The following is a 16,910-nucleotide window of genomic DNA, read 5'->3' as shown; positions in this document are numbered from 1 at the left end:
TTAATATTGTCGACGCGCTGCTGTATATTCTGTGTCCAAATAGAATCCTGCAGGCGTCATTATTATTTTGGATTCGGAGTCGTTGACATCATGTCTCACACTTACCTAATCGTATATAATACAAAATATTTTAACATTATTGTTGCTGTTGACGCAACAATCTTCCTTTAAAATTGTCCTTGATATTTTCCCATCCTATTACCTACAAGTACCTGTCATTATCCGACAATACCCACATTTGTGTGACATTTACAACAATAAACTTAACTGTCAAATCAGTTTATTGATGAAGCCAGTGTGATGAACATCTCTTTGTGATCATCTCCTGTGAGTGAACCAACATCAACATCGTTGACGAACATAAAAGGGGTAAGTCGGATTCCTTTCTTATTCCCTGTTCACCATCTCTAACCATCGTTGTGTCAACTTCAAGTTCACAATTAATTTTAGAGTCCATTCTTGATTCGCCTTGCGATTACAGTTGCATTTGTAAAATCTTCGGTCAACCATGTAAGACACTATACTGATACTTCTCCTTTGTCGTTCAATTTTTTTTTTTCCTCTGTAGAATGCAGGTTTTGGCTTTCTTTTACATTTACGTCACCGTATTCGCCCACTGGGCTGTTGCACCTGTTTGGCCTCCGTTTTTTTGAATTTGGTATATTTTACGTAATTTTAAAAAGCATTCACTTTGTGGCTCATCATAATTTATAATAAAAACACATAAATTTGTTTTTGACCACGATAGTTTTATTTTCACTCTACCGGTTTCGGAAGATCCCTTCCTTCGTCAGGAGAATATTTAAAACTGATCTACTACACAAAATATTGACACATAAATATAAAAATGTTAAGTGTTTCAGAGAGATGTGGACAAAGTGGAAGGGGTAATTACGGGAATTCCAGGAAGAACAGAGCGGTTAACTGGAAATATGTCAAGAATAGGACTATAAGACAGATTAATTTGGATATTTATTATACTGGAGTTATTATTGAGGGATTTTCTGATTTCAAGTGCTTCTAAATTATCTAATTTTTTGTCTTTATTACTACGGTGAAGAATTTTAACCCCTGTATCTTTACTAAAAGTATGATCGGTGGAAATGAGATGATTGGCAAACTCCGAAAAATTATTGAAACCGGTAGAGTGAAAATAAAACTATCGTGGTCAAAAACAAATTTATGTGTTTTTATGGTATATTTTAGTTGTATTTTTCGGCCTAATGTAATTTAGTGTTTATACATAAATAAACAAAAATACATAACTTATGACATCAACTAAAAAGATATTATCTCGCCCAAAACTGTTGTTAATAACATTTTTTGATGATCACTTTAACAAACTCTTTGTACCGTACCGCACGATGACGTAATACAGCGTGTCCGTGGTCGGCTAATTTTGAGAGATGTGAATTCTACATGGTGGTCAAAGTAAAAAAGAAATATAATTTTTTTTAGGAATTCTATTGTTTTTTCCACATACATTTTTTTATGGAATAATATTTATTTTTCCATACAAACAATTCATCTTTTTTACTTGAAAACTCCCTTAAACGGAATTTCTAAAAAGTCGCTAATTTTTTACTTGACACTTTTTTTATAAACAGTTTATTTCCTAATGTAACTAATAGTTTTATATTATATTATACGGATGGCTGTTGTTTATTTATTTCTATGGTCAATAATGCCATCATGTGTTTACTTTTATTTCATAATAAATTGCAATTTTTTTAATATTGACAAAAAAACTACAATAAACTGTGTGTTGGGCATTAACTAGTTGACATAATTTAATTAAATTTAATTTATATTACATTAAAAATAAGCTAACAGAATTAATTTAGTGAACAAAATAATAGCACCCTGTTTGGCGCTTTATTGACAATGTTCCCCTGTTATGTTAACTCCTCCCACCTATAGGTACCAACCTAACAAAATATTTTTTTATTACTTGGTGAATACAATCAATACGCGTTTTATTAGTTCAAAAATAAGCATTTACCAATAATTTGCGTGGCATCGACCTGATTTTTACCAAATTTCTTGAAACAAAATTAGAAGGATTTTAACGAGTTTACGCGACATACTTAAATTTTAAGGTTATGAACAGAAATATTAAAAATACACACTCTGCGACAGTTTTAAATCAAAGAAACTTTGTTGTCAAAACGTGTTTATTATTCAAGTTTTAACAGTTAATATAAAAACACAATGATTTAGTATTTAACACAAAGTTTGTCCAATGGGCTGGATCGTTAATTCTGGAATCTGTAAAATAAATAAAATAAACAATAAAAATTTTAAAAAAACGTTTATAAGTTTGGTAAATATACAGTGATATTTCTACAATAATTGAAATTTTATTGATAAAGGGATCGCGAACTTGAAAACCTAATAGATTATGAGACCATTAGATATTTTTTAGGTCCCAAAAACTGCAAATGGCAGGTCATGTGGAAAAAATGCCAGATGATGAGATGCTAAAAGTTTTGATAAAGTAGGTTCCCAGTGGAAACGACCAAGATAAAAATCAATGCAGATGTGGCTAGACTTCAAGGAGGAGGATTGTGACACGACAAGAAGGACGGAGGAATCGAGTGTCGATGGACAGCTACCGGTGGAGGACATTTGCGGAGAAGGCCAAATCCTACCCTCGGATGTAACGCGCGCCGTGGTTATGAAGATAATGTATCTTAAAGTGTGGATAATTGTCAACCGCATGATGTAATTTTTAAATAGCATATTACCGTTCATCCAAAAGATCGTAAGTATTATATTATAATGGCGCAAAGTTCAAACTGACAAACGATAAAGCTGATAAACCCATTGGACATGATTTATTTTTATCTTCAAATTTGATAACTTCCAAAACGAATGTGTTAAAATGTTGTATAATGAATACAAAAGTATTGTAAATTTTATTACCAAACACATTTATGTTTTTTTTATAAACAATTGGGCATTAACAATATTAAACATAATAATAGTTTTTTTGCTCATTCGTTGCTGATACCAAATTTTAATTGCAGTCAATATACCATATTTTAAATTATTCAATACGCATACCTGTACATTAGGCCTTGTGCTGAGAATGTACACTACTCCATCAGCAATATCCTGAGATTCAATTTGTGGAAATGGAGAAGCAGATCCTGCTGTAAATATTAATTTCTTTATTGTATTGTACGCCCATATTTGCTTTTACAGACACATACATAATAATTCAGTATAACAGTAATCAAGTAAAATTTTCGTTTAAACTTATATACAACCCATGCAGAAGAAAAGTATTATGCTAACCTTAATTTTAATTATTACCAAGACATGCTATTATAGCCTTTTTGTAACTATATTCCGTACAGTTGACCGCATCAACGTTTTGCCAACTGCATGCAATCTTGCAACAAGCGAGTATTAAAATGACTCCGTCTTTTTTTTTATTAAAATCTAATTTAAAAGTAAAATTATTAAGTTTTGCAATTATTTTTTGGTTTTTGTCATTGTTACAAGGTCATTTTAAAACTGTCTGTTATTATTGACTAAGTCCTGATATTACTGTTGCAATCAAAAATAATTTCGATCAAATAGTTCTAGTTGGTATGTTGAAGGCTCAATAAATCAGGACTGTCTATAATTAATAAATTTTGAGAATTTTAATTCACTCATCAAGTGGTTGTAATTTAAAGTTTATGTTGGTAGACCGAGTTCATATTTAATATATCTTGGAAATGTATGCTGAATTTGATCAATGGAATCAGAGTAATGAAATAAAGAAGAGTTTATTTGTTTTTAAAGTCTCTGCCATTACTGAGAGTAAAGCCAAGCATTTTAAATTCTTTATTAGTTACTGTGTCAATGTGAAACACAAAATTAAATTTGGAATCGAAAATATACCTAGGAATTTCCTGAGAAGTTCAGTGTCGACCACTCCAGGACTCAAACTCTGAAAAAAAAAAATCGAAAATTTAATAATAATTAAACACTTATAGAATTTCCATTTTTGATGTAAATATATTTTTGCGCACCTAGGGGGTCAAACTGACTCCTGCGTAGCAAGCGTGGTGAAGTGAGACGACGATCTTGCAAGGAACGACGCTTCTTCGGCCAGCCTCATCTTGCCGCTCGGCAGACAAAACATTGGGCTGTATGTATATTATTTGCTTATATTTTCCCTAAATTTGGCAATTGATCATTTCTAAATGATAATAAATTCTTAAATTGTAGTTTATTTCTTAAATTTAAATACAAGTTTTTATAACCTATATACGAGGTATATTATTGCCAAAGAAGAGTACTGGGTGTGCGAGCTAACATGATTGCCAGAAGATTCAACAAGTGCAGTCCTGCGGTGAAGAACCAACTTTTCCATACATCCTGTATGAGCTTCTACACTAGCGAGCTATGGACGACATACACACAAGACGTCATGAACACACTCCGAGTACAGTACAACCACGCATACAGAGCCCTATTTGGCCTCCCCTGGCGATGCAGCGCCTCACAGATGTTCACCGAAGGAAGAGTGCATGGATTCGCTGCTTTGATGCGCCACAGAATAGCCGGGACGAGTCCAGAGATCGGACAACACTCTTGTCCAGGCCGTTGCCCAGTGGCAGGGAGCGCCTCTACACCAGAGATGGAGAATTTCACTCAAGCCACCATAAAGTCCTAATGTGTTAATTATTTATTTCTATATTTATTTTTTATGTATTAACTTAAATGTAAACTTGTATGGTAGGCAGAGCATTGCACACACCACTCTGTCCAGCTGAAATAAACATTATTATTGTTATTATTCCATGGCTGCGAAGGTGATTTTTTTTCTACAATAATTGTAGAAAATTTTAAGGTTGAATCACGAAATTCTGACTTTTGAAAAATATTCTTGCTTATGCAATAAAAAGTTTTCCGATTTCAGCGACTGATTCAAAACTTTGAAGACAGACTTTTTAACGTTTCCACTAAGCTCTTGTGGAAAGAGAACAGAGGCCGGAGTATTTTATACGTCGAACATATCAGCGAGTATGGTACTTACCGTGACTTTGATTTTGGAGTTTGCATCAGCTAGTTCATTAGAAAGTCCTTGGGTTAAGGCAGTTACTGCAAATTTACTGGCTGAGTATAAACCGCTATAGAACACCTTTGAGTGCATCACATGATGACCAGCAATACTGAAAAATAATAAAATAAAATTACAGTTCGGGTATATCAAAAACTCATCACCGGACTTAGGCTTAATTAAGACTGATTTATTTTCTCAAAAATTTACTTTTTCAACAATTTATTTTCTCAAGAAATCACTTTTTCGAGAATTTACTTTCTCAAGAATTTGCTTTCTCAAGAATTTGCTAGCATACATGCTTGAAATTTTATGAGAGTTGCGAAGAATGCAAAGTTGAAGTAAGTGTAAAGAGTAAGATTGTTAAAGGGACGCTTAAGTGGTTTTTCGAAATCAGAGCTAATGTTCAAAGAAAGGAGTGTAAGAAAAATATCCATCTGACGCAAACGTTAATAGTAAAAGAAGTCGGGGGCGCCCGAGAAAGACACGGCAACATTAGGCGATCCAAATACTTGAGTCGGGCCATATCAATAATAAGAATAACAGAAGGGTGTGCGTGAGATATCATATCGACACCAACAAGTCAGAAGGGCCTAAGCGATAATTCAGTCAAAAATGAGTTAACCATAAACTTCAAACTTAACTAATTTTTGGTAAATTTGTCGCTTACGCCCTTTTTCATTCCCGGATTCGATATGAACGTGAATTAAGGAAGGAGTGTTTGTCAAAACCAGGTTGTTTGGCGGTCCATCCTTTCTGCCTATGGCGTGATGGTTAGTTAGTTACACTAGCTGACAACTCAAATTTTGATACTGGAATTATTAGGCTTTTATCACTGACGGTACCTCCAAGGTTTTTACCCAATTTTATCGCTAACAAATAAAAACCGAAATACATATGTCAAGGGTAAGTGAATAGCAAACTGACCTGTTAATGTTGATAATATGACCATCATCGCCTCGTTTCCTCATTGTTTGGAGAGCTTCCCTCGTGGCAATAGTCAGGCCTAGCACATTCAGGTCAAGAACTGTCTTGAAGTCTTCGGTGGCGCCTTCTAAAATAAAAGCAACATTTTTAAAACATTAAAAAGAGTTAAGTCTAATTTTAGCCATTCAAATAAATATTTATTTTCGAAACTTAATTATTGCTGATAGTAGAAATAATGATACAAACATAAAATAGTTGCCTACAACTAGAAATATCAGAAAACTGTGGTACTGGAATGAAAACAAGTAAATAGTACACACATTTTATTGAGGTAAATCGAGCATACCACTTATCTTTCCTAGCTTGGCGGTGCCAGCATTATTGATGAGGATGTCGACACCTCCCAGTTTCTCTTCAATAGCTTTGAAAACCGAAAGTATATCTTCTTCCTTGCTGAAGTCACCCTGCATTGCATGGATGGTTCCATTAGTTCTGGAGGATAGTGCCTGTGAAAATAATAAGTTTCAATAGTTTATTAGGAACGCCGCTGCGACGGATTAGGTTTTCAGTGCTCTCACTGCCCCATAATCTCTAATTTCTAATCCTTTGTCTATATAATAATGCGCGCCATCAAAGTGATGTTCTCGTTAAAAAAAGCGCTATAGAAATTATCCGAATATTAATAACGAGTTTTCACAGCCGTTGTGCCTATTTACTGAAAAGGTGAGGTCTAAAAGACGAACGTATGTATGAATGACGTCCTATGCAAACTATCGATATTTTAGCCGACTTTAATTCACCGACGACATTGATGAGATCTGCAAGGCTAAAAATTTTGATGTTCAAAGGATCTTGAAAAGAATATAAGGAATACAAAATATATGGAAACTAGAACGAAGATTGTATTCATGAAGAAAAACCTTAAAACCCGAGGAGTAAATCCATCATGCCTTCCATCTCCAATTTTTCGCAAGTTATAATTTGGTATTTGGCTATATCCCCTGATTCTACAATGTGTTCCCAGGTAAATTGGCAATATTGGTGAATTGTAGTGTCTTTATTCTCTTCACATTACCTAGAACTGTTGGTGTTTTCCGCTCGCAACGTGCCTGCATGTACCTGTTGAGGTGGCGATTGTTATCATGATTTATCTTATTTACCTCGAGCTTTTCTATTCTTCTAGCCAATGCAACAACTATGACTCCCTTGTCTGCTAGAGTCAAGGCGATAACTTCTCCAATACCGGAGCTAGCTCCAGTGACCACCGCCACTTTCCCGGACCATCTCCACTCTGCAGACACCCCATTAAGGAGGGTGACCAAAACTAGAAGGAACGCTGACTTGAGGAACACCATTGTGGAAATTTAAGAAACGCTGCAATCTGTAAGAAAAAGAAAGCTCGCGTTAACTTTGAAATTCAGCAGATATTGGAAACATTATTAAATTTTGAGTGGGATACTGAGATTGCATTTTTAAATTTGTCAAATAGATAATTGTTTCAGACACCATTATTTGTGCTTTGTCATTTGTGTTTCATTTAATTTTACATGCAAAAAGAGCATTCATTAAAATTAATCTCATAAATATGTTGCTTTTTCCCACAATTAATTTATTTTCAAAATTTAACATAAAATTTTTCTCACAGCGAGATCCGTACGGAGTAATTCTTACATCATCTCTATATTTAGTTTTCGTATATTTTTCTCTTAATAAATATGAGAAATAGATTACTATTGTGGTAATTTACAGTAATACATATTTCTCATAATTGAAGACATGCCTATTATACGTTTTTCACGAAGGACATTTTAAAAAAATACGGTAGCTGCAAAAATTTACCTATAAAAATTAGAAAAATAAAATGTTGAAACTTAGGCGTTACCGATTACCGAGTGATTCTTTTTCTAACTTCCAGTAATGCAATATCAATTGTCAGGAAGTTGATTGTAAAGAACTTAGGAATAATTAAGAACTATAAATCTTAAACAACAGCTGAGTTGGCAACGCATCTGAGTCCCACCCAGGAGTCGTGAGTTTAATTCCTCGACTAACTAAGTCCTCCATCATTACACAATAATAATAACATGGCATTTATATAGCGCAGTTTAGTGTCATTTTACTTCAAATGCGCTTAAACAGGCAATATTTTCCGCTTATTGTGGTAATAGTAGGAGATTTTCAAATATTTTCACGTTATTCGTAACCCGGAAATGTACGTCTCTCTTTAAAAAATAAACAATTGAGCACGATAAATCTGGATCGGGAACAAGTTAGTAAACCGTACACCGGCTAGAGAGATTTTCTTCACAAATCGTAAAATACTATGAATAAAAACAAAAAGCGCAAATAATTATGTAATTCACCCAAAAATTAATTTCAGAAAGCACTCACCTTACTTCCAGTTCAACGTCAAACAGAGAACTAAATTTCTTTGGTATTTGGTGATCGTTACATAATATGTATTATGGTGATTACTGATTACGCGTTTTAAATTTATTATTTACAATATTTTTTGTTTATATTAATTTTTATCAGAATGAAGACCAATTTAATTTATTATTAACCCCTGTAGTGCGCCTGGCTTCATTTGCAGTCCACTTCATTTGAGGTGCACTGTGTAGAGCTGAGTTTTAAATGTTTTGAACGTATATCTTTAGTATCCAAGAAAATTCCAAATTAAATAAAATTCACATTGTAGAAGTATGTCTTTTATTTCAAATATATTTTTCGATATCATGTTTGACTTTAAGATATTTACTTAATTTTACCGGTCCCATAAGGGTAGACAAATAAATATTGTCTTCGGTGGATTTTCTTATTTCTCTTAAATCTAAACATATTCTTCACAAAGGAAAAGCGGTTTGGTGGAGATATTTACTATCGTTTAAATAGCCTTTATTGGGGGTAAATAATTAATAAAAATCTGCATTAATTTTTCTTTTCGGTGCTGTCTGTCAACTGCGATAACAACGTCTCTCAGGACCGATATATCAGTCGGTCCGCATCTTCGCTATGTGCGACATTCCTTGTACAAATTTAAGCGGACTAAATCGGCCGCTCAAGCCTTGGTTAGCCGCAGAATAGTTCCCTTTTTAGATGTCGATGCGCTAGAAATAACAAATTTCAGATATGACGTTTACGTGAATAATTACGTACTTTTATCTCACCGAAATTTATGTACCTAATTTTATCAGTATGTACTATTTTCATCATGCGATGAGGGATGTTGATGTTATTCGGGAAATCATTTTAAAATAGATAAACAGTGTAAGATATTATAAGATTGATTTTTTAAGTCAGGACAGTGTTTTCAGCGGTAGCTCCAGCAATGAAAACAATTTATTATTAGTATCCTCGCAATTACCACCATGCTGATGTTTGTTTTATATATTGTTGTGTTCCCACAAACAGTTCTCCAACTCGTCGTGGAAGGAGATTATAAATAATTGGTTCTTTGTGATAAATCAGTGATTTATTAATACTCCGCGTATTACAATGGTGACTCAATAGTCGACCTAACTAGAAGCTGGCTAAATGAAATCTGAGACACTAAGTTTGTCTGGGAGCATTCTAACTGGTCCTGGCGACTACTGGCTACTAGCTTCCATCTTGCGGAATTCCACGCAAGCTCTATGCACTGCCCTCTATGAGTGCATCTGTGAAGCTCTTACTTCCCAACATATATAAAAAAAGAAGCACACTCTTCCATACATGTAATAAAGCTAATATCTAGGCTTGCGACCTACTCATATATACGGATTATGTTCCAAGCCGACAATCTAACCGAGTCGCGTTTAAAAAAACTGGTAAGGCCCTATTTATTAGAGAATATTTTATGATTTTCTCAGTGAAACATTTTTGTATTGGTTGGCAATATACAGGGATTCTGGTGAGTGGTCGATAACCTTTCAACTGTGGATTGGGGACCCTGAGGCCGTTCCGAAAAGTAAATAGGTACCATGTTTTAAAGTCCAAAGGTTTTCGATTTAATTGTTTTTTTAATATATTTTTTAATTGACGCTTTCCTATTTCCATCGCTGGGTCATAAATAAATGAAACCTCAGTCAGTTTGGATCATCTTCATTTTGGATCTTCATCTAAATTAGTCATTCGTGGACTAACAGCTACTCGTGTCAGATAAGCCCTATTAAAAATGTGAATTACGAACACGAGTCCTAACTGCTCCTTGCTAACCGAAGGAGGTGTATGGGGATGGGAAGGAGATAGAGAAGAAAAAGGTGAAGAAGTATCGGGCTTATCACATCTGGTCAGCAAAAATAAAGACAAATAAAAATCTTTGTTTCTAAAAAATAAATAGCATGTGTGATACCTGCCATTTTAGAATTTATATTAAAAAGGCAACTTTTTGTCAATTGTCTATTGACCCCCCAGGACTCCATAAAATATGAATACAACGAGAGCTTAAATGGATAAAGTTGATCAAACTACAAATTTAACGATGAAGACATTTCTAAAAAAATCTGCAGTATGTAGTACCTCAATAATAGTAAGTACCGTTTTTCCGATAGTATGATATTTAATTTTCAGAAAGGCCTAGGCCATAATACCATCCACATTGAAAGGTTATCCAAGACTTGATATTTCTAAGTATTTATTTAACGCAACAGAAAAAAAATATCGGCAGGTATCAAGCGCGATCGATAAAAGTTCTTTTTTTAATTTTATTATACTATTTAAATTGATATACACTATACACTTTTAGAAATTTTAGTTTATTTTATGTTTTTACATCTGATTAAGTGCATGACTTGTCCTTGAACATTTTTGTTTGATAAATTTTATATTTACTCTCCGGCTAGTGACAGTTTCATCATCGAAATTATAAGTATATCTTTAAATAGTGATACTAATTATGATTTGCAAAAAATAACCAAGGTTTCTTGCAATTCATTATTTGATAATTACCTTATCTTGTACACGGTGTACGGAAACTAGTTGTACAAGCGGAAAACTCGTGTATCTAAAATGTCACATTAATTTAATTCGGGTGGTAACTGTAAAAATTTTCCAGTAAAAACTAAAAATTTCATATATTTTGTAACTGTAAGTTTAAGAGAGGCGGAGCATGTGATAAATGGGCTAGAACCAAAAGGTACCATGTCAGTGACGACATCGGTTACCAATCAAAATTAAATGGAAGGCATTTCTAGTGTGTTTCGATCTATTCCGTGTATCTAATCGAGTCTACTATCGACGTATTTTATAAGCTGATAAATTATTATTGACAGCGGATAAAAAATGTTAAATAGAAAATTATTAAAAAAAAATATTTTGGACTTGATTTGCTTAAAACGAAATATCAACAAAAAAATGTTACAACCCCCAAAATCGACTTCAAATATGATGCAGATTCACCAGATTCCTGCTTGTGCCCACAAGTTTCCGTGCACCGTGCATTTTTCTTTACATTAATTATTCGTAAAATATTTGTTTACACTTGCCGGGATTCAAACCCGTGACCCTTTTACCTGATATTATATCTTCTCACTGGCTTTTTAAATCTTCCCAAATATTCATTTCTGTCATGCATCTCGAGATAAGATTTTTTTCACAAATTAATGTTCTCCTCTGGATCCTGTGTATAGTCGTTTTTCTCTAGTCCTGACGGTTCTTCCCTTAGGTCAATTGGTGTTTAACCCCCAAAATTATAAGACAGCAATAATAATCAATTATGTATATAAAAAAACTGGCCTATTCTTAATTTATTTGAAATGTAACGCGAAACAGTTGCCGCGGCGAGTGACGAGTAGTGACATCTGTTGTCTCTAACAGAAGCTTTCATTCACAAGTCTTCACGTCGCTGCGTTCAATCAAATGGCATGCTTCTTATATGCATACCTACACTCAACTTCTTCCGAGGGAAGTCTTGGGAAACCGGCGGTAAAAGGGACAAGGGTGCTTGTGCTCATTGCGGCCAGACCGCTCACCTGGACTCCTCTGCTTTGCTTCATTCTTGCTCATTCTTGCCGGGACTGCCCCGTTATAATGGGACAAACTTCCATCGTTATCCGGCTTGTATATTTTCTTTTGTTTTAATCGTACTTACAAGTGCGATACTATTTTCATTCTTTATTATTTCACTTTAAGTGCTGGGCTGAACCATTAGACAAACACAAATCCGGTGCGTCTTAATGAATACATTTTTCTTTCTTATTAACAATCATGCGTGCAGAGATACTGGAGGGTATACAATCGTTTTTAAAAAATGTTGCAATATGTAATTGAAAAATGAGTCTTGACGTATGCGGCTAAGGAGGTTAATCAACCAGTTTCCTCACACAGCTTTTGGGAAAATGGTGGGTCCCCTCCAATGATCAGTCTTTTACTGCATCCCGCCGACTGGAACACTCGCTCTAGGAACCATCAGAAGAATCTATGAGAGTCTTCCCAGAGCAAGGATTGAGTGGTTAAACCTACGTGAATTGCATATACTTATTTTAGTCGGTTTAGGTATATAGTTTGGACTATTCTGTTTTTGTGTTGATATATTTACAAAAAAAATCGATTGTAGGTACCAACATTTTAAAACCATTTTTTATTGCTTGGTGAATACAATCTATATGCGTTTTATTAGTTAAAACAATATGTAATTTTCCAAATAATTTGCATGGCATCGATCTGATTTTTAAGGAACTCCTTAAAAATACATAAATCATATTGTTTCAATGAGTTGCCACGAAACTATGCAAAACTTAAAGGTTATGGCCAGGAATATTGAAAAACAAAAATAAAGAAATTTTGTTGTCAAAACGTATTTACTATTCAAGTTTTAACAGTTTATATAGAACACTGTAATTTAGTATTTAACACAAAACTTGCCCAATGGGCTGGATTGTTAATTCTGGAATCTGAAAAATAAATAAAAATAACATATTTTATTTATGATAAATATATGAAATACGTAAATGTACATTTTTATTTTTTAAATAATTATAAATTTACTTTCTGGTGTCAATTTATTTTAATGAAAATAAAAAACTTTGTTTGCATCACTATTTAAACACCAGTTCCTAGAATAAAATGATACCAAGCTACTAGCAGTCGTTGAGCGTAAAATTCTACAAAACTCTTTGGATCTATGATCGCTAACTTAAAAGCCAAATAGATCATGAGACCCTTGTAGGTTCTGGCGCAACATGAACACACCTCACTCAATGAACCCAAGCACCCCTGCTAAATCACCAAAAGTAGCGAACCACTCGGGGTGACCTATGGCAGAGGTGTTGGTTATCCAATAAATTATTCCGGTACCCAAACCCACCTCTCAAATTGAAGTATATTTTGTAATTAGCCAATCGTCTTTTCTCGGAAATAGTTCAAACCAAACAACAATAAAGTTGATTGAATAAAATTTATTTTTATCTGCAAATTTGATACCCCGAAAACTAAACTATACCCAGATAATTTCACTATGCAACACAACTGTATTTTATCAAAATAAGCAATTTGGAATTATAATAAACGGAATAATAAGTTTTCGCGTTCAATTAAATTTGTCAAAACTAACGCAATTACCAAAATGCAATATGGTTTATTAAATTATTCAATATGCATACCTGTACATTAGTCATTAGTGTACTGAGAATTTAGACATTTATATCTTGAGATTCAATGTGCGGATATAGAGAAGCAGATCCTTCAGATATTGTCAGTATGAATTTCTTAATAAGTTCAGTAACCACCGCTCCAGGACTTCGAAAACATAAAACCAATTCAACAGTAAGTTGTAATAAAGCACCCGGAATTTGCATTTTTTAATGCATTTATACCATTGCTCCTGGTATAAGAAAACAGTGGGGCAAAAGTAATGTCATAATGTGAATATGTCAAAATTTTTGCAAATGGATTCAAATGTCATTATACTCGTACTATGACATTTATATATAGAGAATTAGTTGCCAACAAGCTATGGCGTGATACATATCTGAAGAACACGGAATTGTTGTTACTGCTTATTTGACCAATTTCGGGTATGCTATGGTCACTTGGTGACCAGATTTGAATAGCCAGGTACTCGCCCCACCTTTTTCTTCCCATAGTCATAGTCTCACTGGCTCCAAACGGTTGTAATAATAATAAAATTAAAAAATAGGCCTTATTGTAAAACGATAAAACTGCGTAGTGTGACGTCATGCATGTCCTGCCAGATTTTGAGCATTTTGGAGGGCTTGAATAAAATTAAATTTCGCGAATTTATAAGCTGCATTATGTCGGTAGAAATTCGGAATTCGGGGTCTAAAACTTCAAAGAGAGCAGCACCCACCTCTTTTCCTTATTTTTTATTTTATTTCCCGGGACACACCTACAAATTTGGTACTTACCGAGACTTTGATTTTGGAATTTGCATCAGCCAGTTCATTAGATATTCCTTGGGTTAAGGCAGTCACTGCAAATTTACTGGCTGCGTACAAACCGCTATAGAACAACTTCGAGCGTATCACATGATGTCCAACAATACTGAAAGAGTAAAAGAATCAAATTACCTACAGTTTGGTTATATAACTACCAACATGTACTCACTCGCATACTGCCTACTAACACTGTATACCTGGACATTGGGGATCAAGATTAATTTTTATAAAAAATAGCTTCCTTTATAAATAAAACATTAGAGTCTTGACGTGTACGGTAAATGAGAAAACCATCTGTTTCCTTAGAACGCCTTGGGAAAGAAGTAGACTAACTGCTGTACATATCAGAAGAGTATGTAAAACCATGTATGATTGCGTTAGAAATGTAGAGACTTTGCAAAAAATGCATGGCTGAAGTGAAATGAGTAAGATTAAGAAAGGGACGCTTGACCAGTTTGGGCTTTTAGATCTAATGAACACAGAAAGGAGTGTAAAGAGAATACCTATATGATACGAAAGTTAATGGAAGAAGAAGTCGGGGACGCCCGATGAAGACATGGCACAATCAAGTACTTGAGTAGGGACATATCAATAGTAAGAATAACAGAAGAATATGCATGATATGCTGTATGAAATTGAATGAAGTAAAGAGTGTGTGCAAAGACCGAAATGTTTGGCGGTCCATACTCTCTCCCTACAGCGTGATGGTTAGTTAGTTACACTACCTGACAACTCAAATTAGACTGGCGGCAATACGTTGGAATACTGGAATTATTATGCTTTTACCACTGATGGTACCACTATGGCTTTTACAAATTTTTTGAAAGTCTCTGATTGCCAAAACTATAAAAAAATCACAGGTTCTTACCCAACTTTATCATATATTTATAAAAACAGAAATACATATGTTAAGGGTAAGTGAATAAAAGACTGACCTGTTAATGTTGATAATATGACCATTGTCGCCTCTTTTCCTCGTTGTTTTGAGAGCTTCCTTCGTGGCAATAGTCAGGCCTAGCACATTCAGATCTAGAACTGCCTTGAAGTCCTCGGTTGCACCTTCTAAAATAAAAATAAAACATTTTCAAAAACATTAGAAAGAATGACATCTTATTTTGTCTTTAGCATGCTTTGGCATTCAAATAAATCCATGTACAAACGTAAAATACTTGAAGCACATTATTAATCAAGACCTATCGGACAATGGCATATCAAACGACAAAGGAAAAGCCTCAGAACAGTATCTAATATGATTGCTAGCAGATTTTGCAAATGCAGCAATGCTCTTGAAAAACATTGTTCAACGCATTCTATACCGGCCTGTATACGTGTGAGACATGGTGTTACTACTGAATTTGAACTATGGAACGACTCCAAATCCAATATAATGACGCCTGCAGAATCATATTTGGATACAGAGGATACAGCAGCGCATCAACTGAAATGAAAATAGTTGCTTTGAACTAGAAGTTATGGTAAGTGCATTGTAACAATTTATTTAAAACAGTCCGTAAAAGGTCGAAACCGGCTAGACAGATATATTTTTATTATTTATGTAATTCGAGCATACCACTTAACATTCCTTGCTTGGCAGTGCCAGCATTATTGATGAGGATGTCGACACCTCCCAGTTTCTCTTCAATAGCTCTGAAAACCGAAAGTATATCTTCTTCCTTGCTGAAGTCACCCTGCATTGCATGGATGGTTCCATTAGTTCTGAAGGATAGTGCGTGTGAAAATAATAAGTTTCAATAGTTTATTAGGAACGCTGCTGAGACGGATTAGGTTCTCAGTGTTCTCACTGCCCCATAATGTCTAATTTCTAATCTAACGGTAATGTGTTATCACAGCTATTGTATTCACTTGATGCAAAAGTTGCGGTCTAAAAGACTAGGCGTTGTATGAATGCCTTGCAGTGCAGACTGCCAATATTTTAGTAGACGTATACCCGCATCATCAAATCTCATCAGAAATTGATGAGGTCTGCAAAGCTGAGAATCTTGATGTTTAAGATTTTCTAAGATCTTGAAAAGAAGATTAAGAACCCGAAAAATATGGAAACTAAACTAAACAAAGATTGTATTCATGAAGAAAGATCTTAGAACTCTAGCAATAAACCTATTCATCCCATGCTTTGCCTCGTTTCCTACAGAGGTCCCTTTTAAAAAATCTACCAAAGTTGTCATTTGGTATTCGGCTATGTATACCTATTCCCAAATTCTACAAGCCAATTCTTCCAAGATATCTCACTGGCAAGAAGGATTGGCAATGTAGGTGATTTACAGTATCTTCATCCTAAATATATATAAAGAACACAATTTTAAACTTTTTTCCACTTGTTTTTATTTGACCGTGACCGGTTTCACCCTTTTAGGGCCATCTTCAGACTGGTACAATTTTTGTCTTAAACTAGGGTTTATATACATAGGCAAATTACATTGAGGGGAGGGGTTAACATAGTAGGTTGATTTGAATTATGAGGGGTTTTTCGTGAAATATGATATTTCCCAAATAAGTATTGTTATTAAAATCAAATGAATTTATCTGTAGAA

General features: G+C 34.3%; 1 protein-coding gene across 1 annotated transcript; it reads right to left on the bottom strand.

Annotated features, from left to right (window-relative positions):
• Window positions 1-2,156: 2,156 nt before the first annotated feature.
• LOC149411413 (farnesol dehydrogenase-like) lies at window positions 2,157-8,465 on the bottom strand. The gene is made up of 8 exons (XM_089646788.1): window positions 8,378-8,465; window positions 7,147-7,367; window positions 6,333-6,492; window positions 5,987-6,113; window positions 5,036-5,171; window positions 3,895-3,943; window positions 3,067-3,155; window positions 2,157-2,268 (listed from the first exon to the last, which is right to left on the bottom strand). Exons 2-8 carry the CDS (start codon window positions 7,339-7,341, stop codon window positions 2,224-2,226), a joined length of 801 nt encoding a protein of 266 aa, XP_089502914.1. The 5' UTR covers window positions 7,342-7,367; window positions 8,378-8,465; the 3' UTR covers window positions 2,157-2,223.
• Between the last annotated feature and the right edge of the window lie 8,445 nt (window positions 8,466-16,910).

This window comes from Hesperophylax consimilis, chromosome 25 (assembly GCF_061612785.1).
Source record: "Hesperophylax consimilis isolate HC1 chromosome 25, BYU_Hcon_1.0, whole genome shotgun sequence".
Taxonomy (NCBI): domain Eukaryota; kingdom Metazoa; phylum Arthropoda; class Insecta; order Trichoptera; family Limnephilidae; genus Hesperophylax; species Hesperophylax consimilis.
This window is presented reverse-complemented; position numbering and strand designations above follow the sequence as displayed.

Coding starts and splice junctions, on each gene's coding strand:
- LOC149411413 (XM_089646788.1), bottom strand. CDS start 7,341: ATGGTGTTCCTCAAGTCAGCGTTCCTTCTAGTTTTGGTCACCCTCCTT. Junction 5,172..5,986: donor CATATTATCAACATTAACAG/GTCAGTTTGCTA, acceptor ATTATTTTTCAG/TATTGCTGGTCATCATGTGA. Junction 3,944..5,035: donor ACTCCAAAATCAAAGTCACG/GTAAGTACCATA, acceptor TTTTTTTTTCAG/AGTTTGAGTCCTGGAGTGGT.